The sequence below is a fragment of the Mobula birostris genome, chromosome 31, assembly GCF_030028105.1.
Source record: "Mobula birostris isolate sMobBir1 chromosome 31, sMobBir1.hap1, whole genome shotgun sequence".
Taxonomy (NCBI): Eukaryota; Metazoa; Chordata; class Chondrichthyes; order Myliobatiformes; family Myliobatidae; genus Mobula; species Mobula birostris.
Window position 1 is genome coordinate 28302902 of NC_092400.1, and position 27726 is coordinate 28330627.

Below are 27726 nucleotides of genomic sequence, written 5' to 3' on the forward strand. Positions count from 1 at the left end.
GCAGTTCATGCTATATGTGTTTCTAGTTTCCAGTTACTCCTTTTTGTTGCTATTTTGCACAATTCTGTTCGGAGCGGACAGACTCCGTGGCCTGCAGTCAACGAACTACATAGGGCTAAATTGAACTGAACATTCCTAGACTATTTCGACGACTCTGGTTTTGATGTTTTACATTCTGTGTCTTTTTCACTCATTTTTTGCTGTTTGCACAATTTATTTTTTCTTTTTGCACATGGGGTGTTTGATGTTTTCTTTGAAAAGGTCCATGTTGTTTCTTTGTTTCGCGGCTGTCCATGGGGAAGACGAATGTCAGGGTTGCATACTGCAAACATACTTTGATAATAAATGCACTTTGAATCTTTGAACCCTGCAGGTAATGCTTTTTCTAGGTATTTTTTTTTAATGTGGCAAAGGCTTTTGTCTCTGCTGGCCTGTCAGGCAGTTGAGTACTGAACCTCCACTTCTTCTGTGATCTTCATCTCTTCACTGGTGGGATTTGCTACGGTGCACACCTGTTAATGTGAGCAATGTAGCAAAGTCTCCTCAAGCTAATCATTGTTTATCCTGTTCTCATATTTTATTCACAAGAAATCTGGTCTCCTTCACTGCATAAAATTAGTTTTCTTGAAATGCTGAGTTTTGTCGTGCTCTTTGAGCAATGCAGATTTGCTATTAATTACAGGAGTTCCAGGCACCAATGCACATTTTACATAGTCTATAATCTTCCTCAGTCTCTTAAACCAGGATGATGATTGCCTCGGGAACTAAATTTATTGTCAGAATCAGAATCAGGTTTAATATCCCTGGCATATGTTATGTGGCAGCAGCACTTTGCAATACATAATAATAAAAAATTGTGAATTACAGTAAGTATATATATGTTAAATTAAGTAAGTAGTGCATAAAGAGAAAAAATATATAGTGAGGTAGTATTCAAGGGTTCAATCATCATCGTTATCAAATGCCTGTTTTTCTGCTGGCATTTCGTGAAGCAATAAACGTCCTCCATTTCTGCTGTCCTTCGTCATCTTCTCTATTGTGCCCCACGTGTGGTTCACTACTGTCAGTCATGCAAATCCTATGTAGAGATTCAGGAATAGCATCACACACAGACATAGGATTCTTCATTGCTGTTTCCGTAACAAATCTTTTTATTGACCAGTCACCCTGAGCTGAACCCTGAACCTGGAGGGGCAGTGGACCACTTTCAGTCTGGCCTCTACCCTTTGACCTGTTTGGCAAGGGCGACCCTACCAAGAGTCATAGCACAAGGTACTGGCTCCAGCCAACATAGCTCTCCAGGTCATTGAGGCACGCAAGCCTCCAAACCTTACAACCCTACAATGTCCATTCAGAAATTGGATGGCAGAGGGGAAGAAGCTATTCCTGAATCATTAGATTGGTGTCTTCAGACTCTTGTAGCTCCTCCCTGATGGTAGTAGTGAGAAGAGGGCATGCCCTGGGTAGATAGGGGTCCTTAATGATGGATGCTGCCATTTTGAGGCATCTCTTTCTGAGGAGGTCTCCTCAGAAAGACATGGCTTCTGATTCACAATGTTACTGAAGACCAGTTAAGCAATAAAGTCCTGGGTTTAGAGGTAAATGTGTTCAAAGATAAAAACAATTCTACATATTAATGTCACAAAAAATAACTCCCTTGACTCACAGCATATATGGTTCCATAACTTAAATGTTCCAGAGATTACAACCAAGGAGTTGGGAACATTGAGAGCAACTGATCATGCAAATTTCAGTTTTCAAACTTTTGTTGTGTTCCATTCAAAAGAGACAAGTATCTGCCAGCACAAAATGTGCCATGTAAACTTTTCAAGTAACTTTGGTTTAGGAAGTGGTAGGGCAGTAGATCATCTACAAGCAATAAAGATATCAAAACATGCTGATCAGGTAGGAAATGTGTCGCCAGTTTGATGAGCTAAGTGACATCATCAGTCTGATCTGCAAGTTTCTTTGAACTAAATAACCTAACCAGTGTTTTCAGTACAAGCCAATTAACATAGCCCCATTGCCTCACATTGATTAAACATGGACTTATAAGATCTCACTGTAGAACCATAGAGCCATAGAACCATAGAAACTACAGCACAGAAACAGGCCTTTTGACCCTTCTTGGCTGTGCCGAACCATTTTCTGCCTAGTCCCACTGACCTGCACACGGACCATATCCCTCCATACATCTCCCATCCATGTATCTGTCCAATTTATTCTTAAATGTTAAAAAAGAACCCACATTTACCACCTCGTCTGGCAGCTCATTCCATACTCCCACCACTCTCTGTGTGAAGAAGCCCCCCCACTAATGTTCCCTTTAAACTTTTCCCCCCTCACCCTTAACCCATGTCCTCTGGTTTTTTTCTCCCCTTGCCTCAGTGGAAAAAGCCTTCTTGCATTCACTCTATCTATACCCATCATAATTTTATATACCTCTATCAAATCTCCCCTCATTCTTCTACGCTCCAGGGAATAAAGTCCTAACCTATTCAACCTTTCTCTGTAACTGAGTTTCTCAAGTCCCGGCAACATCCTTGTAAACCTTCTCTGCACTCTTTCAACCTTATTTATATCCTTCCTGTAATTTGGTGACTTGATTTCAAATCGAAGTTCAGTGAGGAATATTGGTTAGAAGTTTAACTTTATCACAAATAAATTTGGAAACGCCATGCTGCTGTGCTAGGAAACTGAAGTTAGCATTAAGTCTCTTGCAGTGTGGAAAATGATATTTATTTACTCATCGAAATACAGCATAGAATAGTCCCCTCTGGCCCCTTGAGCCGCACCACCCAGCCAGCCTCAGAGTTCATCCTAGCCCCATCACAGGACAACTTAAAATGACTAATTAAGCTAACAACTGGTTATGTGTTTGGACTGTGAGAGGAAACTGGAGCACCCAGAGGAATTTCACACAGTCAATGGGGAGAACGTACAAACTCATTTACCGGCAGCACCCGGAAATGAACCTGCGCCACCTGTACTGTAAAGCGCTGTGCTAACCATTACGCTACCTTGCCGCCCAACAACATGGAGGATAGTATCATCATTGAAACTACCATTACTTATGAAAATACCCATCCATCCATGCAAAATGTTCCGGTGACACAAGGTAAGACAAGGGCTGTTATGTTGAAGGAAAAGACAAAGACCAGCACAGTAGCAACATGCAATGTGAGTGTGAAAGGGATGGGCTAGTAACATCACAATATCACACCTACTTAAACAAAGGAAAAGATATATAAATCTACAGAAAGAATTTTTCATTGAGCATATCTACTTTTCGAAGCTGCAGGAAGAAATAGATGAAATAAAACATAATTTCTACACAGATACTTATCCACGAATTGTCCCTTTCTCTTAAAACATTTACTATCTGTTAGCATTGATCATGATAGCAGAGAATGCAATGAATTCTGGCATTTTATTCCCCAATGGACACATAACCATGCCTGGCTAAGTGCTGTAAAAAGGTTTTCTTCAGATTGTAACCATTTTTTCCTCGCTGACCCATCAGAGTAAATGTGTTCATTGTGATTTATGACTGCAGAAGATTCCTCCTTTTCAGCACTTTAAGGAAGTTGTAGTGAATACATTTGTAACCATTTTGAATTAGAATTTCTCAAAGTGGATCATCAAATGTTGTAACAGCTATTGCCACGGTTTAAAATCAATGGAAACCGTTTGAAACCACTTACAGATTGCCGTAGGCCTTCAAGTGGTTTATATGAATAGATACTGTAATACTGTATAAGGAAGAAACCATACATGAGGAACACAGAAATGGCAGAAGAACAGATTTATGTGGGTCATATATGATTTTACTTTTTTTACCAATTTGACTCTCCCACTCTCCTTCATTTTCACCTGCAAGTTCTGACCACTGGAAATTGTCTCATGCTCCTTACCCCACTACATCGTATTTCAACACAGCATGTGAAACAAAGTAATGTCATACCTGAGCTCAACATTACTGGAGGTTAAAGCCCATGCAGTCATGCACTGCAATGTGCACAAAATGCTGGAGGAACTCAGCAGGCCAGGCAGCATCTATAGAAAGGAGTGTAGTCGACGTTTCAGGCCAAGACGCTTCTCCAGACCTGATTAAAGGTCTCAGCCTGAAACATCGACTGTACACTTTTCCATAGATGCTGCCTGGCCTGCTGAGTTTCTCCAGCATTTCGTTTTTGTTGCTTAGATTTCCAGCATCTGCAAATTTTATTTTGCCAGTCAAGCACTGGAAGTCTTTTTGATGATCTCCTACGATCATTGCCTCAGAAGCGTTATATTCAATTCAGTTGCTTCTCTTCCCAAGAGAAAGAATTTTGAACAAATCTTGGCAGATTTCCAAAAAAACAGTGAACTCACTGACTTCCCAAAAAGCATCATTATCAAAAGAATGCCATAGGATGTTTTTGACCTGGGCATTATTGGTCAACTGAGTAAGACAGGTCAGGTAAGTATTGGAAATAGAGAAAGCTCTACATCAAAAAAAAATTCAAGTTATCTTGGAGATACAAAAGACTATAGATGCTAGAATCTGGAGCAAAAAAAAAAAGGTGATGAGGGAATTCAGCAGGCAGACAGTATACCCAAAAAGAACAGGATAACATGCCTTAATGATTACAACTTAGTGCTCTAACTTCTATCATCATGAAATGCTTCAACAGGCAGGTCATAGTGCACAATAACTCCAGAAATCCAGACAAACTTGCCCCACTACAATTTGCCTCCCACCAAAATAGGTCTAAAGTGGACACCATCACTCTGGCCCTACACTCATCAATGGAGCACCTGGACAGTACAGACACCGATATCGTGCTGTTGTTTATTAACTACAGTTCTGCCTTCATTACTATTATACCAAGCAAATCGTTAGCAAACCCCAGACCCTGGAAGTCAACGCTCCCCTCTGAAAGTGAATCCTTGACTCCCTGACCAACGGACCACAATCAGTAACGGTAGGCAGAAAAACTCTGCTACACTTATTCTAAACACTGGTGCACCACTAGATCGCATTCTCAGCTCCTTGTTTTGCTCCCTGTACACTCATGACTGCTCTAACCCTTTTATACCAGTTTGCAGATGATACCACTGGAGTGGGCCACATCTCAAATAACAACAAGTCGGAGTACGGGAAGGAGACAGACAGCATAGTAACATGGTTTCATGACAACAACCTTTCCCTCAATGTGATAAAAAGAGCTGGTCACTGACTTCAGGAAAGGAGGTAGTGCACATGCTCCTGTCTACATGAACCATTCTGAGATTGAGAGGGCTGAGTGTTTCAAGTTTCTGGGTGTTAACATCACCAATAACCTGGTCCATACACATTGATGTCACAGCCAGGAAAGTTCAGCGATGTCTGCACTTCTTCAGGAGGCTAAAAGAAAAAAAATCATAAGTATGGCAGATCCCCTAACAATTCTTACTAACCTTTGTCAATGCACCATAAAAAACATTCTGTCTAGATGCATAACAGCTTGCTGTGGCAACAGCTCTGTATGTGACTGCAAGAGGAACCAGCCTCCCCTCTTTGTACCCAGTCTACACATTTTGCTGCCTCAGTAAAGCAGCTAGAATAATCAAAGACCCTACCCACAGTGAACATACTCTCCTCTCCCCTCCCTAGTGGCCAGAAGATACAAAAGCCTAAAAGCACGTACCACCAGGTTCTTGAGCAGCTTCTATCCCACTGTTATCAGACTCTTGAACAGCCTTCTTGCACAGTAAGATGGACTCCTGGCCTCGCCATTGATCTTGTCATGATCTTGGACTTCATCATTTACCTGCACTGCACTTTTTTGGTAGCTTTACCCTTTATTCTGCATTGTTATTGTTGGATTTTATTCTAGCTCAATGCACTGTGTAATGATTTGATCTGCAGGAACAATATGAAAGACAAGCTGTTCACTGTACCTTGGTACATGTGAGAAGAAAGACCAACACCAAAATCTGGAGAGGCAAACATTGAAGTGCAGATTGACAGTCAATGTTTCCCTCTACAGATGCTGCCTGACCTGCTGAGTTCCTCCAGCAACTCGGTTTTTTTTTGCTCTCTCAATCATCATCATTATGTGGATGATCATGGTCATAACCATGACTGTTCTTGGCAAATTCTTCTGCAGAAGTGGTTTACCACTGCCTTCTTCTGGGCAGTGTCTTTACAAGATGGGTGGCCCCAGCCATTATCAATACTCTTCAGAGATTGTCTGCCTGTTGTCAGTGGTCGCATAACAAGGACTTGTGATATGCACTGGCTGCTCATACGACCGTCCACCACTTGCCACCCATGGCTTCACGTGACCCTAATCAGGGGCTAAGCAAGTGCTACACCTTGCCCAAGGGTGACCCGCAGGCTAGTGGAGAGAAGGAGTGCCTTACACCTCCTTTGGTTGAAACTCATCATGCATGTCAACTCCCCCTTGTTTATTTTGTTGCAACACTTTATATGATTGACTATGCTTTCTTCCTCCAATCGCCCTCATTTGCAGCTACCCAAACACATTCAATACATCTCCAATACTTTTTTTATTGGGCCCATAGGAAACACTTACTGTATCTTTTAAAACTAGAAGTAGGCAAATGGGTGCCCATATTTATCCAGTCACATACTATCATGAGAGGTTGGATAAACTTGGGTTGTTTCTCTGGAGTGTCAGAGGCTGAGGGGAGATCTGATCAAGGTTTATAAGATCTGAAAGGCATAGCTAGAGCAAACAGGAAGTATCTGTTTCCCAGGGTTGAAATGTCTAATACTAGAGGGCATGCACTGAAGGTGAGAAGGGAGGTTCAAACAGGATATGAGGGGTGAGTTTTTTTCACTCAGGGAGTAGCGGATGTCTGGAATGCACTGCCTGGTATGGTGACAGAGGCAAATACAATGGAGGTTCTTAAGAGACCCGAAGATATAGGAGCAGAAGTAGGCTATTTGGCCAATCGAGTCTGCTCTGCCATTCAATCATGGGCTGATCCAATCGAGTCATCCCCACTCCCCCACCTTCACCCCGTACCCTTTGATGCCTTGGCTAATCAAGAACCTATCTATTTCTGCCTTAAATATACTCAATGACTTGGTCTCCACAGTCGCTCGTAGCAACAACTTCCGCAGATTTACCACCCTCTGACTAAAATAATTTCTCTGCACCTCTGTTCCAAAAGGATGTCCTTCAATCTCGAAGTCGTGCCCTCTTGTCCTAGACTCCCCTACCATGGGAAGTAACTTTGCAATGTGTAATCTGTTCAGGCTTTTTATCATTCGGAATGTTTCTATTGCACATTTACATAGGCACATGAATGTGAGAAAGATGGAGCGATATAGACATTATGTAAGTAGGAGGGATTAGTGTTTGATGTTTTTGATTTACTTTTTAGCTGGTTCAGCACAACACTCCTGCACTGTACTGTACTATGTTCTATGTTTAAACACACCTGCAAAGGTTCACCCAGTCCCAATGCTCTTACCCTGATGATATTTTCATTCAATGCACCCAAGAAATTGTCAAACTGGTAGATCCCATTCATGTGTTTCATAATGGGCATGCCTTACCTCGACAAAGAGAATCTACAGGATTGTGTGAGGAATGTCAGGAAGAGGAGTCAGTAGAACATGTAGTTCTGAGTTGCAGGAAGTATGGGATACAGAGAGAGATGATGAGAATTAATCTAAGGGAACTGGGGGTGCAGGAATTCACATTCAAAGGGTTGCTGGGCATGGGTGAGAGAGCACAGGTTAGGGCATTTTTAGCTTCCTTAAGGGGTACAGGGTTTTTTTTTTATAGGATATGACAGATAAGCAGGAATAGGGTACTAGGATGGCCAAAGATGGGAGGATAAAGTGTAGGTTAGGGCATGTGTGTGTGTGTGTGATTGGGTGAAGGGATTTAGAATGTAAGTCTATCGCACACTCTGGAGCAGAAGGTGCCGGTAATGCACCATTAAGCTGGGTGCCAACCGCCGTAACACAAGACGAAGAAGAAGAAGAGAATTTACAGAAAATGTCAGTCTAATCATATCCCTAGCTGGCCTATAATGCGAAAGCACCAACAGCTTTCTTTTTAAGAAAACTGGTGCTGAGATGCCCAACATAGATGCGGAATATGCTTACTTGTTCTCTGCCAGCAATGCACTGGAATCAGGTTTAATATACTGAAATATGTTGTGAAATTTGTTGTTATGCAGCAGCAGTACATTGCAATACATAACAATAAAAACTGTAAATTACAGTAAATATATAAGTTAAATTAAATAAGTAGTGCAAAAAGAGAAAAAAAAGTGGTGAGGTGGAGATCATGTGTTCAATATCCATTCAGAAATCTGATGGCAGAGGAGAAGAAGCTGTTCTTGAATCACTGAGTTTGTGCCTTCAGGCTCCTGTACCTCCTCCTTAATGGTAGCAATGAGAAGAGGACATGTCCTGAGTGATGGGGATCCTTAATGATGGATGTCATCTTGCTGAGGCATTGTTCCTTGAAAATGTCCTGGATGCTGGGACTTTCACGTTATGAATGTTCTCTGGCTGTTCAGGCCCTTGCGTATCCATGTGTTCAGTTCAACAGCTGCACAGTTTTAGAGTCAAATCACAAGAGCACAGGAATCAGCCTTTCGAGCCTGCTCCACCATTCAGTAGGATATTGTCTGAACACCACTTTCCAGCTCTCCACCATTAACCCCTTTTGAAGTTCAAGCCACTTTCCAGGCAGCTCGCTGTCTCCATGTTTAATGTTAGACAGAAGGGCTCATCATTAAAAGGTCCACCACCTGTTACAAGTGCCTTCATGAAATTGGTATTCAACCAGTTTTTCTCAGTGCAAGCCAGTTAGCCATCAGAGAGACTGCTGGAGGCTGCTACTGAAAAGGAGAGTAAAGCTGTTTACAATGCGGTGCTTGAAACTGCTGGAGTGGATAATAAACTCCAGGTGGATTTATTTACCACTTTTCATAGAGCCCATCACGGCAAATGTTCTGTCCTTCTCTTTCCCAAGGACCGCAGCCCTGAATTTCACCACTATCATTACTATTACTTTGGGTGGCAGGGTGGAGATACATTTCAACCAATAGAGGTGTAAGGCACTCCTTCCCTCCGCTAGCCTTGGGCAAGGTGAAGCACCTGCTTAGGCCTCCAGTCGGAGTCAGGTGAACTCATGGGAGCAAGTGGTGGATGGTTGTATGGACAGCTGGCACATATCACAAGTCTTGGTTATGCAACCACTGACATCAGGCAGACAATCTCTGAAGAGTATTGATAATGGCTGGGGTCACCCAAATTGTAAAGACACTGCCCAGAAGAAAGGAATGCCAAGCCACTTCTGCAGAAAAATTTGCCAAGAACAAACATGGTCAAGACCATGATCGCCCATGTCATATGTAATGGCACATAACTATTACTCAGTTTGCATTCTTTAACTATTTCAATTTTGTATAGCTAATTGCTCAGATTCTAAGTGAAAGTTTGTAATTTGCTGTTGACTCGTGATTTCTATTGTTACAATCTCTCCAAATGACGAACAATAGCTTAGGTTCTGAACACAAATAAAATAAGTGAGGATATCATCTTGAAGGAAATGAAGGCAATTTTGCATAAAATACGGCAGTGGCATTTTTTAAAAAGTTGTCTATATGGTATGAGAACAGAAATAAATAGATAAATCTTGTTTCAGAAAACAATATTTATCAGGGTGGAGGAACAACACCTTATATTTCTGTCTGGGTACCCTTCCACCTGATGACATGAATATCGATTTTTCCTTCCAGTAAACTAATTCCTCCTCCCCCCACCCCCTTCCTCTATTCACCACTCAGACCTTTTACATCTTCTCTTGCTTGCTTACTGCCTGTTACACCGCTGGCTTTTAGGACAGCAATGAAGGTCCTCTGTCCCTAGCAATGTTCAGGGCTTCCTTCATCGTGTCAGTAGTTTCCTCTCGGTTTTCACTACTGTCAGTCATACAAGTCCCAGGTGGAGACTCAGGAATACCGTCGCACTCAGATGTAGACGGATTCTTCATTGCTGTTTCTGTAATAATTTTGTTTGACCAGTCAGGGTTGCTAGCCCTGAGATGAACCCCCAAACCTGGAGGACCGGTGGAACACTCTCAGTCTGACCTCCACCCTTTGACCTGTTTGACATGGATGACTCTACTAAGAGCCAAAGTATAAAGCACTGACTCCAGTACACACAGCTCTGCAGGCCACTGAGGCATGCAAGCCTTCAAACCCTACAACAAGGTTGTGGTCCTCTTGGAGATACTTCTTCTCACCTGCCTATTACTTCTTCCTGGGTGCCCTCCTCCTTCCCTTTCTTGTATTGTCCACTCTCCCCACCTATCAGATTCTTTCTTCTCCAGCCCTTCACCTTTCCCACTCACCCCACACCTTTTTATGTCTAGCATCTTCCCCTTTTCTTCTCACCCTTTGAAGAAGGGTCTCAGCCTGAAAAATCGACTGTTCATTATTTTCCATAGATGCCACCTGACCTGCTGAGTTCCTCCAGTGTTTTGTGTGTGTTGCTCTTGTTTCAGAAGTGTTAGGTCATTTGAAAAACATAAAGGGAGATAGGTCCCCAGGGCCTAATGGCATATATCCCTGATTATAGAAAGAAACAAGTGAGGAGATTGCTGGGGCTTTGACAAATATTTTTGCGTCCTCATTAGTACCAGGCAAGGCCTCAGAGGACTGGAGAGTAGAGAGGGTGGACGCAGAGAAGATGTTTCCAACACTGGGTGAATCTAGGACCAGAGGGCACAGCCTCAGAATAGACAGCCATCCATTGAGAACAGAGATGAAGAGGAATTTCTTTGGCCAGAGGATGGTGAATCTGTGGAATTCATTGCCATGGATGGTTGTGGATGCCACGTCTTTCAGTATATTTAGAGCAAAGATTGATAAGTTGTTGATTAGTCAGGGGTTATTGTCTAGGCTCAAGAAGGGAAACTTGGGTTATTTCGGAAATTATAGGCTGGTGAATCATAAACCTATTTATTCCTCTTCATAGATACTGCCTGACTTGCTGCAGTAGTTTGTGTGCATTGCTTTAGGCCAGTGAGCCTCACATCAGTGATAGGAAAGCAGCTGAGGGATAGAATTTATGTCCATTTTGAAAAGCATGGCCTGCTTAGGAGCAGTCAGCAAGGCTTTGTGTAGGACAAATTATGATTGATTTATTGAGAAAGTGACAAAGGTGTTTGATGAGGGCAAGGCAGAGTCTGCTCTGCCTTTCCATCATGGCTGATTTATTATCCCTCTCACTCCCTTTCTCCTGACTTCGCCCCATAACCTTCAACTATTCAAGAACCCATCAATCTCCGCTTTAAATACACTCACAGATTTCACCTCCACAGGCATTCACGGCAATGAATTCCACAGATTCACCACTCTCAGGATAAAGAAATCCCTTCTCATCTCTGTTCTAAATGGGTGTCGCTCTACTCTGAGGCTGTGTACTCTAGACCTAGACTCAGCCAGTACTGGAAACATCCTCTCCACGTCCGCTCCATCTAGGCCATTCAATTATTGATAGGTTTCAGTGGGATCCCTCTTCATTCTTCTGAACTCCAGTGAGTACAGGCCCAACGCCATCAAATGCTCCTCATATGTTAACCCTTTCATTCCCGGAACCTTCTCTTAACCCTCTCCAATGCCAACTTTTTTTTTTATGAGATAAGGAGCCCAAAACTGTTCACAATACTCTGTGCAGTCTGACTAATGCTGTATAAAGCCTCAGTATCACATCCTGTTTTTATATTCTAGTCCTCTTGAAATGAATGCTAACATTAAATTTGTTTTCCTTACCACCGACTCAATCTGCAAGTTAATTTTTAGGGAACCCTGCACAAGGACTCCCAAGTCCCTCTGCACCTCTGATTTTTGAATTTTCGCCCTGTTTAGAAAATAGTCTACACCTTTATTCCTTCTACCAAAGTGTATGACTATACACTTCCCAACACTATATTCTATCTGCCACTTCATTGCCCATCATCCAAAACTGTCTAACTCCTTCTGATGACTCTCTGCTTCCTCAACACTACCTGCCCCTCCACTTAACTTTATGTCAGCGAGAAACTTGACCACAAAGCCATCAATTCTGTCATCAAAATCGTCGACATATCACATGAAAAGAAATGGTCTCAATACCGACCCCTGCAGAACACCACTAGTCACCAGCAGGCAAGCTTTATGCTTTGCCTCCTGCCAGTCAGCCAATCTTCTATCTATGCCAGTATCGTTTCTGTAATAACATGGGATCTTACTCTGTTAACCAGCACCTTGATCAAGTTTAAAGAGGTTTTAAGACCCACAAATAGGAAGGGAATAGAGAGATATGAATGATACACAGAAGGACATTTACTATAAATTGCCATCAAGACCAGCACAGCACCGTGGACTGAATGGCCTGCCAGGGCCATGCTGTTCCATGCTCTATGTTCTATTAATGAGAAAGCTGTGCTGTTGTATTTATTGCATTTATCTTTCACCTTGCTAAGAGTTATGGTTCAAAATCTAATGTACATCGTACGGTGGACAAGGTCATTAGAATCAGTACATACAATACATGATGCTCCTTGGGACATACCATCATTAAATTTGATGTCAAGCAGCAAAGCCACATTCCAGATTATAGTCAATAAAAGATCCATCCACTGAAAAGACCAGTGTTATGACGAACATATAAGCATTGACCAAGAGATGTTTGAAGTGTCAGATTTTACAATCTTTAATACTCTCCATTCCCTTTACTTGCCTCCATTTCTTCACACTCCTTAAACTCAACCTTGTGCAAGATCTCTACCATGAATTTCCTGACGTGTGTTAAATCTGGCGTACCCATCACCACAGTCTCATTGATCCATTCCGGTTTGCTGCTCTTCCGCACACAGCATGAAAAATCCTACTCTTATTCTTCTGTAGCTTCATAGCCCAGCCAGCATCTGAAATATCTTTCAATGAGGTATCCACCCTGTGTACTTTGTCTCTCGGACTCCAGCCTTTTGGGCCATTCCCTATCCTGCCACTCTCACCATGAGCTTCAGAGTAATATCCCCTAACTCAGAACTCAAAGGTCCCTCTAGTTCCACTGCCAGAGCGCCAGACTGCATTCTCCGATCCACATCTGGAAGCTTCCTCTATTTCCATATTTCCACGAGTGACAAAGTAATATCCTCTGACTCTCAACTCATAACTCTGTCGAGCTCAGGGGTCTCCAAACTTTTTTATGACATGGACCAATACCATTAAGCAAGGGATCCATGGACTCCAGCCTGTGAACCCCTGATCTAATTCCAGCTTTCCCTTTCCTCTTACTAATCAAACACAAGCCAAGCTATTGTTGACCTGCTCAAGCTCGACCTTCTTGGCATTGGCTATCCTCGCACTAGTTTTAACAAGCACTTTATAATGCTGGCTGAAAAGAACAAAGCAGTTGTATATTGTGCTGATATTCCCTATTTTAAAATTGATTGATTGAAATCAATTCCCATTAATAGAATTCTCTCTCATAAATTAATTCATCTTGATTTAAATTTTATCCTTAAAAAAAACAAGTACCATTAAGACTGTGATTCACCAATGATGATCAAAGCATCAGCTAAATCTGTTAAAGTTGAATCAAAAGATATTGGATTAACTGCAAGACTTGATATAAAGTCGGAACTCCACACTTATCTAAGGTGAGGTTGAAAGAATCTTTGAAGAAATAACTTCAGTTTATCCAGTGGTTCATATGGTATAATGCCCTCCCAAGCTTAAAGCCAGCTGCATTCTGTATTAGTTAATGTCAACTGAGGCAGACGTTAGTATTCTTTATATTCTCCAGGGCTACTGTTTTAGCAAAGCAACGGATCGGAACCAATTCTAGCTGGGACAACAGCAGATAACCCGCTGCCATTCACCACCTCGGCTCACCTAATTGGAATGAGGTATTGAAGATTGGCGCTGCATGGGGAGCAATACTCCGGCAAGAGTCAGCAATATTGCATCAGTCTTTGTTGTTACCAGGGCTCAAGCAGACTTCAGGTTAAAAAAAACATACAAGCTCCACACTACTACTTAGCCACTCCCGCTGAGCCTAGCATTGTGCCTGCACAACAAAAACAGGCAAACTTACCAATTACCTGATGATTTTCATTTTTCAGAAGCAAATAAGCACAGTATTTATACGCTGCAACATATTAATTTTGCAGCATGCATTTGAAAGAGGCCAAATTAGCCTCTTGCATAGCCTAAGCCTACATGTTAATTAACTACACTTCAAATTAAGAATAAATTTAAAACTGTGGTAACAAGTAAGTGGCATTCCAGGGAAAAAATTCTCTCAATTAGTGAGGATGTTTGTAACTTAAAAAGGACTTGTGGTTATGAACTGACGAGTAATTACTTGTGAAGTGAAACCTCTGGGTCAACAAAGAGCCGCTGTACTCTGTGCAGTTGCACCATATTGGCAACGCGGAGAAGTCAGAACTTTCGTGAAGCTGATTACTGGTCAGATGTGATGTTTGCTGTAATTTTTCTCTCCTCCCCCTCTGTAAAATAACGCGTCCTAAAATGATTCCATCAACCCCCTACTAGCCTCAGCATCTGTCTGAACAGCAACAAATCCAATAATGAGGCAGCGTAGCCATCAAATTTGTAGCATATGGCAGGCACTGTCTATAATGCATTCCACCAATTAGGAACCAAATAAAAACATGCTCTATTAGGCGGTGAAAGATTTTCAAAGTTCTTGTCCTTTTTAAATTAACACATTTCAGCACTGCTACGCAACTTTCAAAACTATACATGATTAATGGCTGGACTGTGGAAGGAGAAACAGAAGTCTATCCAGGGCTTCCAGGTCCAAGCTACCGTTGTGCACCGTCAGCAGCCTGACAGGTGGATGAATCTGGAAAGGGCTGTGATTAGCAGTGATTAATGCTATACTTAAAGAATGAAGGATCAGAACCAGGTTTAATATCACCAACATATGTCGTGAAATGTGATAACTCAGTAGCAGCAGTACAATGCAGTACATGATAATATAGAAAAAATAAATACGTGAATTACAGTAAGTATATATATATGCATATTAAATAGATAAATTAAAAATAGGGCAAAAACAGAAATAATTTTTAAAAAGTGAGGTAGACTTCATGAGTTTAATGTCCATTCGGAAATCTGATGGCAGAGAGGAAGAAGCTGTTCCTGAATTGCTGAGTGTGTGCCTTCAGGCTTCTGTACCTCCTTCCTGACGGTAACAATAAGAAGAGGGCATGTCCTGGGTGATGGGGGTCCTTAATGATGGACCCGCCTATCTTCAAGGAGCAGTGCCTCAAAGATGTCTTGGATACTACAGAGGCAAGTACCCATGATGGAGCTGACTAATTTGACAACTTTCTGCAGCTTCTTTCGATCCTCTGCAGTAGCACTCCCTCCCACTACCCCCATACCAGACAGTGATGCAGCCTGTCAGAACGCACAGATTGTTATGAATCCCAGTGCAGGCAAACATTTAATTCTTGCCATCACCAGCCTGCTGCTGACACAGATATATTCTATTCTTGTTTTTATCTTGGCAGGTTTTAAGCTTTTCTGTTGTAGCGTTATTTAAATCCATGATGCTTGTTCCTCCGTTATCACTCCTACTGGAAGTAGAATTTCCCCAGAAGTCTAAAGCCGATTATTCTTAGTCAATGATATCACTGCTGTTTATCTTCTGGCATAGGAAGCTGGCCAACATCTGTAACTGACACCCAAAGCAGAAATAATACCTAAATGATTTGCAGAATGAGCTTCATCATCATGGTTTCATGAAGGAGTACTTTGAGTTCCTTTAATCTTCTTTTTCATTACATTTTTATAGGGTGTAGAGAGTGCTGGCAGGAATCTCATGTATTAAGGTTAGTGGAGGATTCAGCAGTGATAATATCATTATATGAGTGGTGGGGTGAAGATACGTCTCTACCAAAGGAGGTGAAAGGTACTTCTTCCCTCTGCTAGCCTCCAGCTCACCCTTGGGCAAGGTGCACCACCTGCTTAGTCCCTACCACCCCCACCCTATCACAGCTGTATGAAGCCCATGGGAGCAGGTGGTCGTATCAGCATCTGGTGCACATCGCAAGTCCTGCTTACGCGACCAATGATGCCAGGCAGGCAATCTCTGAAGAGTATCGATAATGGCTGGGGTCACCCACCCTGTAAAGACACTGCCCAGAAGAAGGCAATGGAAAACCACTTCGATAGAAAAATGTTGAAGATTACGAAAGGCTACGGCATATAGTGAGCGAACAAATATCATTGTACATCAAGGGGAATTAGATTTCATACTGCCAGAGATGATCACTCCTGTGTAGTGCGAATATTTCTAACCATGTATCAACCAATGGCTGTATATCATACAGCCTATACCCCATACAGCGATGGAAATGTTTCATTTTCCAGGAACAAATATACAACAGAAAATGCTGGAGATAATCAGCAGTTCAGGCAGCGTCAGTGGAGGGAGAAATAGAGCGACCACTCAGGGTTCCCAAACTAGGGTGTACGGACACCACAGTTAACGGTAGGGGTCCATGGCATAGAAAAGGTTGGGAACCCATTTAAAGTTGATGAAAGGTCACCAATAAAAGGTAATCCACCTGAAACGTTAACGCTGATTTTTCCTCTCCACAGTTGCAACCTGACATGATGAGTTCATCCTGTGTTTTCAATTCTTTTATTTGTTGAAGAATTAGGGAACAGAATCAGACGTTGTGCATTCCTCAGAAGACAGCCCCATCTTCTGACGTTAAGATGGGCATTAATGAATACTCCAGGAGCAACTCATGCAGCAACATCCTGGGAGAAGATGACTGACCTCCAACAACTACAACTATCCTCCTCTATGGCAGATAGTACTTCAAAGATGTACAATCCAGAATTGTTCATGGTAATCCATCTGTGTTATAACCAATGTTTTACATCCACTTATCACCCTCTGCTTCCATATTGTACGCTTATAGAAGAGGTATTTTGTTGTTCTCTTAACAACTTCTGTACTGCTTCAGGTGATTGATACGATAGTGACCCCAATTCTCTTTCTTCTGTTAGCCAGTTTATGCTGGATAAGCCACGAGGCAAAGTCAAGGAGGTGGGGCCAGGGCCCGTGAGCACGGCACGAGCCAATTTTTGACTGATTTAAGCGCCAGGCCAGATTAGAAAGGTTGGGGACGGGCCAAGCCGAGGCAGCGGGGGCTAGGCCCGAGAGCGTATCGAAGTGGCAGGGCTGAGGTCTGAGAGTGAGGAATGAGCCGGTTTGGCCGACTTAAGCACCGGACCAGATTGAGAAGGTCAGGGTGTCGGGGCCGGAGGCCACGGACAGGCCGGTGTTCAGCTCGCTGCTCGGTGGGGTTTACTCATCTCTACGTTGAACTGAGACTGCGGCCTGCAACTAGCAGGTCTTCGACCGGCTGCAGTGATGACTAGTTTCGTGGATGCGAACTCACTTTTGTGAACTTTAGTTCTGAATGTTATTTGCTTACTTTAATGGTTTGCACTATTTGTTCTTTTATTTTGCACACTGGATGTTCAACAGTCTTTTTTAAAGGGTTCTATTTGGTTTATTTTGTTTTGTGGCTGCCCTCTTCTCATTGATACCATCAGGAAGGAGGTACAGAAGTCCAAAGGCACATACTCAACAATTCAGGAACAGCTTCTTCCACTCTGCCACCTGATTTCTGAATGGGCATTGAACCACATGTACGCCACCTCAATACTTTTTTATTTCTTTTTTTTTACACTACTTATTTAATTTAACTATATACATTGCATTTCACAGTTTTTAAATATATTTATCATGTATTACATTATATTGCTACTGCAAAGTTAACACATTTCACAATATATGCCGGTGATATTAAACCTGATTCTGATTCAGATTCTGATTCTATAAGGAGACAAATCTCAAAGTTGTATGTAGTATACCTACTTAGATAATAAATGTACTTTGAACTTATAACAATCTGGAAAATGCAAAGCTAAGTTTTGATAGGTTGCAGAAATGGTGACACACTCATGCTTCACACCCTGCCATTTATAGGCCTTTATCTGCAGGCCCATTAACAGGCCTCCTTTGCAGGCCCATTTATGCCTACTTTGGAGCAAGATTCCATTCCATATATTAGCTGCTCAAATCACAGCACTGATCGCAGGCTTCTGCATCTCCAATCTGACTACAAATAACACAGGGAACTGACAAAGTGAATTTATTTTATCTCAGAGTTGAATTAGTCTGTACGATTCCAGTGACCAAACAAAATAAATTTTCCTGGATTAGGGGTTGAGTTTACTGCTAACAATTCTATTTGCTCGGCAGCAAAGGAATGCTGTCAGGGAACCCAAAAAAATGATCACAGGGACAAATTAATAGATAAACATGATTTGAGTTTATGCCATAATTTTATATTCTCTCATTTTAGGCCACTCGTCATGTTAAAATTCATGATCAGAATCACAATCAGGTTTAATATCACTGGCTATGTCATGAAATTTGTTGTCCTTATGGCAGCAGTACTTATTTAGCTAGTTATATAAGTAAGTAGTGAAAAAGTAGTGAAGTAGTGTTCACGGGTTCGATGTCTATTCATAAATCAGATGGCGGAGGGAAATCACTGAGTGTGTGGCTTCAGGCTCCTGTACATTCTCCCTGACAGTAACAATGAGAAGAGGGCATGCCCTGGCTGAAGGGGATCCTTAATGATGGATGCCGCCTTTTTGAGGCTTCGCTCCTGGAAGATGTCCTGGATACTAAAGAGGCTAGAGCCCCTGATGGAGCTGGCTGAGTTTACAACTCTCTGCAGCTTATTTTGATCCTATGCAGTAGCCACCCCTAACCTCGTACCTCACGGTGATGCAGCCAGTTAGAATGCTCTCCATGATACATCTGTAGAAATCAGTGAGCGTCTTTAGTGACGTACCAAATCTTCTCAAACTCCTAATGAAATATAGCTGCTGCTGAGCCTTCTTTGGAGCTGCATCATTATGTCGGGTCCAGGATAATTCCTGGATAGGTGTGACTCTTATTAGACTTTGGTTGCTTTCTGAAGCTAATCAAGTGCCTATAAATTTAATGTTGACAATTTTTGTTTCCTTAAGTGAATTTAACTGAATAAAAAATGTTGAAAACAGAATTATAGCAATTTTTATGCAGAACCATGCACTGAAAAACGACTTGAGTACTTTCCATCAGGAGGGGCATGAGAAGCCATTAACTGCAGAGCCTTCATCATGTTGATCAAGTCCATCAGATCTGAAAGGAGCTCACTCTATGCAGCCAGAGAGCTGCCCCTCGGATGTGAGCAACATGCTTGGGAAGGATGACTCAACTCATTTCCTCGGTCACCACAAACAGGCATTCTAGCTCAGGAGATGTGTAGTTCAGGTGGCTGATGGTCATAGTCATAGTCATACTTTATTGATCCCGAGGGAAACTGGTTTTCGTTACAGTTGCACCATAAATAATTAAATAGTAATATGTAAATTATGCCAGGAAATAAGTCCAGGACCAGTCTGACCCTCCAAGGGCGGAGTTGTAAAGTTTGATGGCCACAGGCAGGAATGACTTCCTATGATGCTCAGTGTTGCATCTCAGTGGAATGAGTCTCTGGCTGAATGTACTCCTGTGCCCAACCAGTACATTATGTAGTGGATGGGAGACATTGTCCAAGATGGCATGCAATTTGGACAGCATCCTCTTTTCAGACACCACCATCAGAGAGTCCAGTTCCATCCCCACAACATCACTGGCCTTACGAGTGAGTTTGTTGATTCTGTTGGTGTCTGCTACCCTCAGCCTGCTGCATCAGCACACAACAGCAAACATGATAGCACTGGCCACCACAGACTCGTAGAACATCCTCAGCATCATCCGGCAGATGTTAAAGGACCTCAGTCTCCTCAGGAAGGTTGGATTGAGCTGTTCTCCAGTCTTAGCAATTCACTTGCAATTGTTTCGTCACCATACGAGGAGACATCATCTGTGCACTGTGGATTGTGGTGTGTCCTCCGAATGCTTGGCCTTTAGATACTTTTCAATCAGAAGACTGGCCGTCATTAGGGAACCTCAATTGTGATGTGGGGAGGAAATCTTGTCACTGATTGGCTGGTGAACGGATGATGTCCCCTTGCATAGTGTCGAAACATTTACGAGTAAATTGCCAAGATCGGGGAGCAATTTGGCCAACCAGGTACTTTAGACTATCGATGCTATTCTACTTAAGACCTCATCAACTCAAGCTGGTAAAAACCAATCAAGAACTCTAGCCTATTGATGCTACTCTACTTAAGACCTGATCAACTCAAGCTGGTAAAAACCAACCAATAAAATAAACACAAATTACACCTCACCATATAATTCCCCTTGTATAGTTCTGTCTGAGGGTGTGCACTTTCATAGCACCAGAGCACCATATGTCAATACTTTAATCTGTTAAATTGCTCAGTTCTCATGATCTGATCACCTGCCTCACATCCCTTGCCATATGTGTTTGCATACCTCGCAATATTTGAAATGATCAAATGGGCTGAGATTATAGCGTCCAACTTTGATGTGAATTGGATAAAAAACCTATAATCAGTTTTCATTATCCTGGACAGTGAAACTGTAAATGCAATGATGCTCCTAGCTGTGCGGTTCACAACCTGGGGTCCATGGACCCCTAGGTTAATGTAGATGTCCATGGTATAAAAATGGTTGGGAATTGCTGCGCCTAGCTGCAGCTTGACCTTTCAAAGAAGGTCAAAGGTTTACACCCAAAATTTCCAATGTATGTTAGTGAGAGAGGAAGCTTGCAGAGCTTAAAACTGCAGCATTTTCAAATATGCGACTGAAACTGGAGAAAGGGTTCGCAAGACAAAGGTGAATTGTGGATGGGAGAGCAAGTCACTTACCTGCTGAATCAGATTTTATTTTGGAATGATTCCCAGTGCAATCAAATCCAGGTAAAATACAGATAAATCGCAGTTCTAAGAATGAGGGCAGATCTCACTGAAACCTATCAAATGTTGAAGGGCCTTGGAGTGGATGAGGAGAGGATGTTTCCCATGATTGGGGAGTCTTAAGATCAGAGGACACAGCCTCAGAATAGAGTGATGTCCATTCAGAATGGAGATGAGGAGGGAGTTCTTTTGGCAGAGAGTGGTGAATCTGTGGAAACTGCTGCCACGGGCGGCTGTGGAGGCCAAGTCATTGGGTGTATTTAAGGCAGAGGTTAATAGATTCTTGGTTAGTCAGGGCATGAAGGGAGACAGGGAGAAGGCAGGAGACTGGGGCTGAAAGAGAAATTAATCAGCCATGATGAAATGGTGCAGCAGACTAATGGGCCAAATGGCCTAATTCTGCTCCTGTATCTTATGGTCTAATGAAGGGTCTCAGCCCCATAAGACCAGCTATTCATAGATGCTACCTCACCTGCTGAGTTCCTCCAGAATTTTGTGGTAGTCACTCAAGATTTCTGCAGTATCTTTTGTGTCTCAGGTAAAATCACTTTTATGCATAATTTTTACAGGATCCGATTAAAGTATTTTTTATGCTAAGGTGTTCAATTTTGTAATAAGCTACCACTAATTCATCTACGTTTCTCTTAAAATACAGTGTCAAGGCATGAAATAAACATTCTTTCTAAATTCCAAGGGGAGGCCTTACAATAATATGTAATAATAATACTGAACCCTTATCCCATCTGGTACGGGCAAGGGTTAAATCTATCAACGGCACTAATGCTTCCAAGCATCTATTAGATTGTACTTGATTGTGACCCTTCATCAAATGCCACATTACCAGGATAAGCAAAGTCATCTGTAAGAGTAATATCACTTCCAGGCCTGAACATTAACAGCAATGACCTAAGGTGAAGTTTTCCACTGCCACTTTCAGTGATCTAAGATGCAACCCAGCCTTCCTTACAATAATGTTAAACTGGGCCTGGTGTCTTAATTGGTTTCAAGTGATACAAACCAAATATTCCCTTTGTGATATTTAACGTTTCACCAAATAAAGTGAATTCCACCCAAGAGCAACCTTACAAATGTATTACCTCATCGTTGGAGAGTATTAAGTTAACCCCAAAATATTCATTTGCATCCCTATGCTTTGTCCAACATAAACCAATCTTGCAAGCAGCAAAAGACGGATTCCAGTAATAATACCCTACCAATTGGTGACATGGATTAACAAAATGTTGCTGCACATATGATGTCATCAGGAAGCTTAAGTTAATTTCCTGCTCTTGCCTTCATTCACCTGATGGATGAAAACGTACTCTTTCCCTGTACACTCTCAGAATTTTGGTACAGAGGTTAATCACTTCTCAATTTTATCTTTGTAAGGTAATAATGCCCATAACTAATTCCTTGAAATATAAGTTTTTTTCCCTCAGACTTTTTTTTTCTCTACCTCTCAACATACCAAATTACTCACCACATCCCAGATAAGGTCAAATTAGTATTTGTCCTGTAATGTAATTGGTGGAAATATACATAATTCACAACCACCACCATGGAATTGGGGTTCTCTTTAAGAGACTGGTCTGATGTGATGATGTAATTATGTGAAGTTCTGTTACCGCACTCTGTGTTCAGGTTTTGGAGTACAATAAATGAGTTGTTATGGAGTTTCTTGAGCAAAAACACCTCCACCATTTTACTTGCAAAAACCTATTATAACAGTACTCTTTAAGAATAGCAAAAACATTGGTCCCAGGTTGAATCATACAGCAAGGAAAACAGGCCCTTCAGTCCAAAACAGACACAACATGCTGGAGGAACTCAGCAGGCCAGGCAGCATCCATGGCAAAGACTACAGTGGATGTTTCAGACCCAGGCCCTTCAGTCCATCTAGCTCATGCCAGCCATCAAACATTTGTTTACACTAATCCCGTTGTTTTTCCTCATTCTCAATGCTATCGACTCTATCCCAAGAGGCTATCACTTTCTTACTCACTGGTGGCGATCTACAGTTGCTGATTAACAAACCCATCTGCACATCTTTGAAAGATGGATGCAGCCAGAGGAAGTCCCGGCAGCCACAGGGAGAACTTGCAAACTCCACACAGCCAGCAGCAGAGGTCAGGATTGAACCCAGGCCACGGAAGTGGTCAGGAAGCAGCTCTAACTGATAGTACCGCTGCGCAGCCCGCATCAAACTGATTAAAGCTATCAATGAAATATAGCCTTGTTGAGAAATACTCCGAGTGCAGCATCAGCGTAGTGTTAGGTTACCACAACCGTTTACAGTACCAGCGACCCAGGTTCAATTCCCGCTCCTGCCTGTAAGGAGTTCATACATTCTCCTCGTGATTGTGTGAATTTCCTCTGGGTGGTCTGGCTTCCTCCCAAAGTCCAAAGACGTACCGGTTGATAGGTCATTGTAAATTGTCCCATGATTAAGCTAATATGAAATCATAGGTTGCTGGCTTAAAGGGGCACAAGGGCCTATTCTGCGCTGTATCTCAATAAATAAATAAAAATACATCTACTCTCTATATGCTAATGCATATGAATCCCCTTTGTGCAGTTCTATCAGATGATGTGCATTGCCGTAGAACAGCCTGTTAACACTTTGTTCTTTTAAATTACTAAATGATAAGACAGAGATTTACAATCATGACAGACCACAACCCAAGATTTCCAACTCACTGAGCTGTAGACTGAAAGGAAAGTGGCTTTTCAGAGGAGGAGGGTAAAGGAACGGGAGGACTAATAGCCCCAGATCACCCCTACAGATTTCCTACAGCAGGGACACAGTAGCAGAGGAGGCTTTCAGCTCTTTGGAGTCAAGAAAATGGACTAACAGTGTGAAAATGAAGTACAAGGCAATTTTAAATGAAGGAAAATGAAATATACTATAATCGTTTATCTGACCTTAAACGCAATCCTCTTTCTAGCCATGCAAAGCAGTTAAAGACAATGAATCCACATCTGTCTCTTTAAATGGATTAAATGAAGGTTCCAGCCACACACGGAATTACAAACCTAGAATAGCTGACTCAAAACAAAGATTTCCTGTTACGACTCATTAGAATATTCAGGAAAGATTTTCCTTTCTTGCTGGAAAAGCTGGTTTAAACGGTTTAATTTACCACAGCAGTTGTTTGCCGTCCAAATTCCTTTCTTTAACTGTTGCTGCATTCTGAGATTTTAAACTAGATTTGCATCAGCTGCAGATCTTTTCATAATAAAAGTGGACATCACGATTTACAATGTTGTGACTACTTGTCAATATCTTTGTCAAGACATTTCAGTCAACTGAATACATCGTTTCCCACCAAGCTAACTTCCGTATTTAGAAGTGGAAAAATAAATGCAATCAGACAACACACTTGCTTACAAATTAATGATCAATTATAAACCAGAAAACAGATAAACGTACAATATTATTGCAGTAATTATAGATCACTTTCCCCCAAGGACATTTAAGAGCTCTACTGCACTGGCATACAGCATAAAACTGACCTTTATACCCTAATCTCTCATGTCTTGCATGACTATCTAGTCTTGCCTTGATCAATTGCTATTGGCTTCAAAAGTACTGAATTAAAACAGTCCAGTTCAAGAAATTACTAAATTCCTTCCAAGGCAGAGGATTAAAGTCCCATTCCAGGTTTTGAGCAGTGATTTAAACCGATGTTTCAGTCCATTCATGAAGAATCTGCCTCGTTGCAAACGTTCTCAGATGCAGCATTAATCCTGAGCTCTTTAGGCACGATTGTGATGTGGGAGTATCGGAAACTCATGCTTCACCAAACAACAACAAATCCATTTTATCTAATTAATTAGGGAGGCAGCACGATGGCATAAAGGTTAGCACAGCGCTTTACAGCGCTGGCAACCTGGGTTCAATTCCCGCCGCCACCTGTAAGGAGTTGGTACGCTCTCCCCGTGATTACATGGGTTCCTTCCAGGTGATCCGGTTCCCTCCCACATTCCTAATGATGTACCGGTTGGTAGATGAATTGGTCATTCTAACTTGCCCCATGATTAGGCTCAGATTAAATTGGGGGATTGCTGGGCGGCCTGGCTCGAAGGACTGGAAGGGCCTATTCCACAATGTATCTCAATAAATAAGTAAATAATCATCTCATTTAGTTTACAGGAGAGGCTGTCATGCGTCGAACCTTGATGTGATAAGGAGCTAAGTCTCCCTTTAATTAGATTTTCCTAATCATAAAATTGATTTCTCATATTGCTGTTTGTTGGAGTCTGATGCTGGATTTCCTCAAAACAACATCATCGATGGAACATTTTTCTGGACCTGCCCAGAACACAAGGAGCACCATGTAGTTCTAAGATCTTCTTTACTCCAAACATTAGACCATGACCTATTCCGAATGAGCAGTCTCTGGGCACATACTAGGGAAGTGTTTTAAACAGTACAACAAGGATCAAGCATACCTCTGAAATGGTCTCTTGCATACATCTTTAGATAAGTTCATTCTCTGCACCCAATTTAGCAGCAACTCACATTCCTAATGACAGCCAAATAATTTTGCAAAGATATAAATCAAACTGGCTTGACTATAAAAAAAAAGTCATATGTATTACAGAGGGTAAGGTTCCTCAAACTTCAAGAACCTTGCCAAGCATTTTTGCACAGTAATTGAAGGTTGACTGCTTCTCAAGGTTTCACTATACCCACCCCCTTCAGAATTAAAGAGAAGCACAATCAATCATGAAGAAATACTGTTAACTGAGAGACCAAGTTCTGACACCATGTTCTAATGATTCACCCACCTCCGTCTGATTGCACTAATAAAATGACTTATGGGAATTACTCACCTCGCGATCTTTTAGCTTCATAGCCAGCACTAGCTGGAGACGGTGGTTGTTTAGGGCCTCTCGGTAGTTGCCACTGGAGAAGAATGCCGATCCCAGGTTACCATGGGCCCGACACTCGCCCGTGTGGTCACCTGGTTAAAAGGGAGATACAGGGGAAATAAAGTTAGCTTCATCTTTAATAAGATGGACAACTTTATTACTTTGGATAAATCAGAATACGATTTATTATTACTAACATATATCAAATTGAATTGAATTGACTTCATTTCTTACATCATATACCTGAGGAGTAAAAATCTTTAAATGTGTAATGTGTAATTATAGTAATTTATAATAAATAATCAATTTAATATGAATACAGTTGTGTCAGCATGAATTAATTAGTCTGATGGCCTGGTGGAGAAGCTGTCCCAGAGCCTGTTGCTCCTGGCTTTTATGCTGTGGTACCGTTTCCCGGATGGTAGCAGCCGGAACAGTTTGTGGTTGGGGTGACTCAGGTCCCCAGTGATCCTTCAGGCTCTTTTTACACACCTGTCTTTGTAAATGCCCTGAAGAATGCGTAGTTCACATCTGTAGAGGCACTGGGCTGTCCGCACCACTCCCTGCATGAAATTTGTACTTCTATAGTTGTGTAATACATAAACATTACTGTAAATTACAATAAGAAATATATAAAAAGAAGAAATAAATAGTGCAATGAGAGAGCAAAATAGTAAGACAGTGTTCATGAGTCATGGTTTGTTCAGAGATCTGATGGTGGAGGGGAAGAAGCTGATTCTAACATGTTAAGCATGTGCATTCATGCTCCTGTACGGTAGTAATGAAAAGAGGGCACATCTAGTATAGTGAAGGTCCTCAATGATGGATGCCATTTTCTTGAGGCATCACCTTTTGAAGATGTCCTCAGTGGTGGAGAGGCTGGTGCCTGTGATGGAGCTGTCTAAGTCTACAACCTTCTGCAGCTTTCTTTGATCCTGTGCACTGGAATCTCCCAACCAGGTGCTGATGCAACCAGCACTCCATGGTCCATCTGTAGAAATTTGCTAGCATGCCAAATCTCCTCAAATGCCGAATGAACTATAGCCCCTGGTGTGCCTTCTTTGTGGTTGCATCAATATGTTGGTCCCAGGAACTTGAAGCTGCTCATCTGTTCCACTGTTGATCCCTCGATGAGGACTGGTGTGTCTTTTCCTAACTCCCCCCTCCCTGAAAGTCCACAATCAATTCCTTGGTGTTAATGACATTGACTGAAAGGCTGTTACTGTGTCACCACTTCAACCAGCCAACCTCTCTCGCTCCGACATGCCTCCTTGTCACCATCTGAGATTCTGCCAACTACAGTCGTGTCATCAGCACATTTAGAGATGGCATTTGAGTTGTGCCTAGATGAACAATCATTTATCATGACCTGCTTTAGTTTCTCAAACAACTAGCTTAGGCTAGGGTATATCAGGGGTCCCCGGACCCCTTGCTTAACTGTATTGGTCCAAGGCATAAAAAAGGGTGGGTTCCCCTGGGATGGATGTAAACTATAAAGGAAATATCAATAGAAATAAATACCTTTATCCCTATTTCAGTTTTCTTCAGAACACATAATGCTGTACTTGGCACTAGGCAAGCAAATCAATGCTTATTCTCCCCAGATCACTGACAACACGCATGTTCTATTACATGCAACACACACAAGACCCTGGAACAACTCAGCAAGTCAGAGAGCATCAATGGAAAAGACTAAACAGTCAACTTTTTGGGCCGAACTCCTGCTTCAGGACTATGACATATCATTGCAGAGCTGAAAGAAGCAGGAATCTCAGTCCAGGTACTTGGCCATTTGCCAAATCTTCTAACATTTTAAACATATCAGATCAATCTTTCAAGCCACAGTGAGCAAGAGACAGTTCTGTTTTGGGATCAAATTGCTGAAAGGATTCAGCAGGTCAG

General features: G+C 42.0%; 1 protein-coding gene across 3 annotated transcripts in view; it reads right to left on the minus strand.

The window, feature by feature from the left end:
- ttc28 (tetratricopeptide repeat domain 28) overlaps positions 1-27726 on the minus strand; it is a 945172-nt gene that overhangs the window by 354442 nt on the left and 563004 nt on the right. For all 3 annotated transcript variants that reach the window (XM_072248021.1, XM_072248020.1, XM_072248022.1), the window contains one exon: positions 25786-25916. In XM_072248021.1, coding sequence (XP_072104122.1) covers positions 25786-25916 — 131 coding nt within the window. The remainder of the gene's footprint in view (positions 1-25785; positions 25917-27726) is intronic.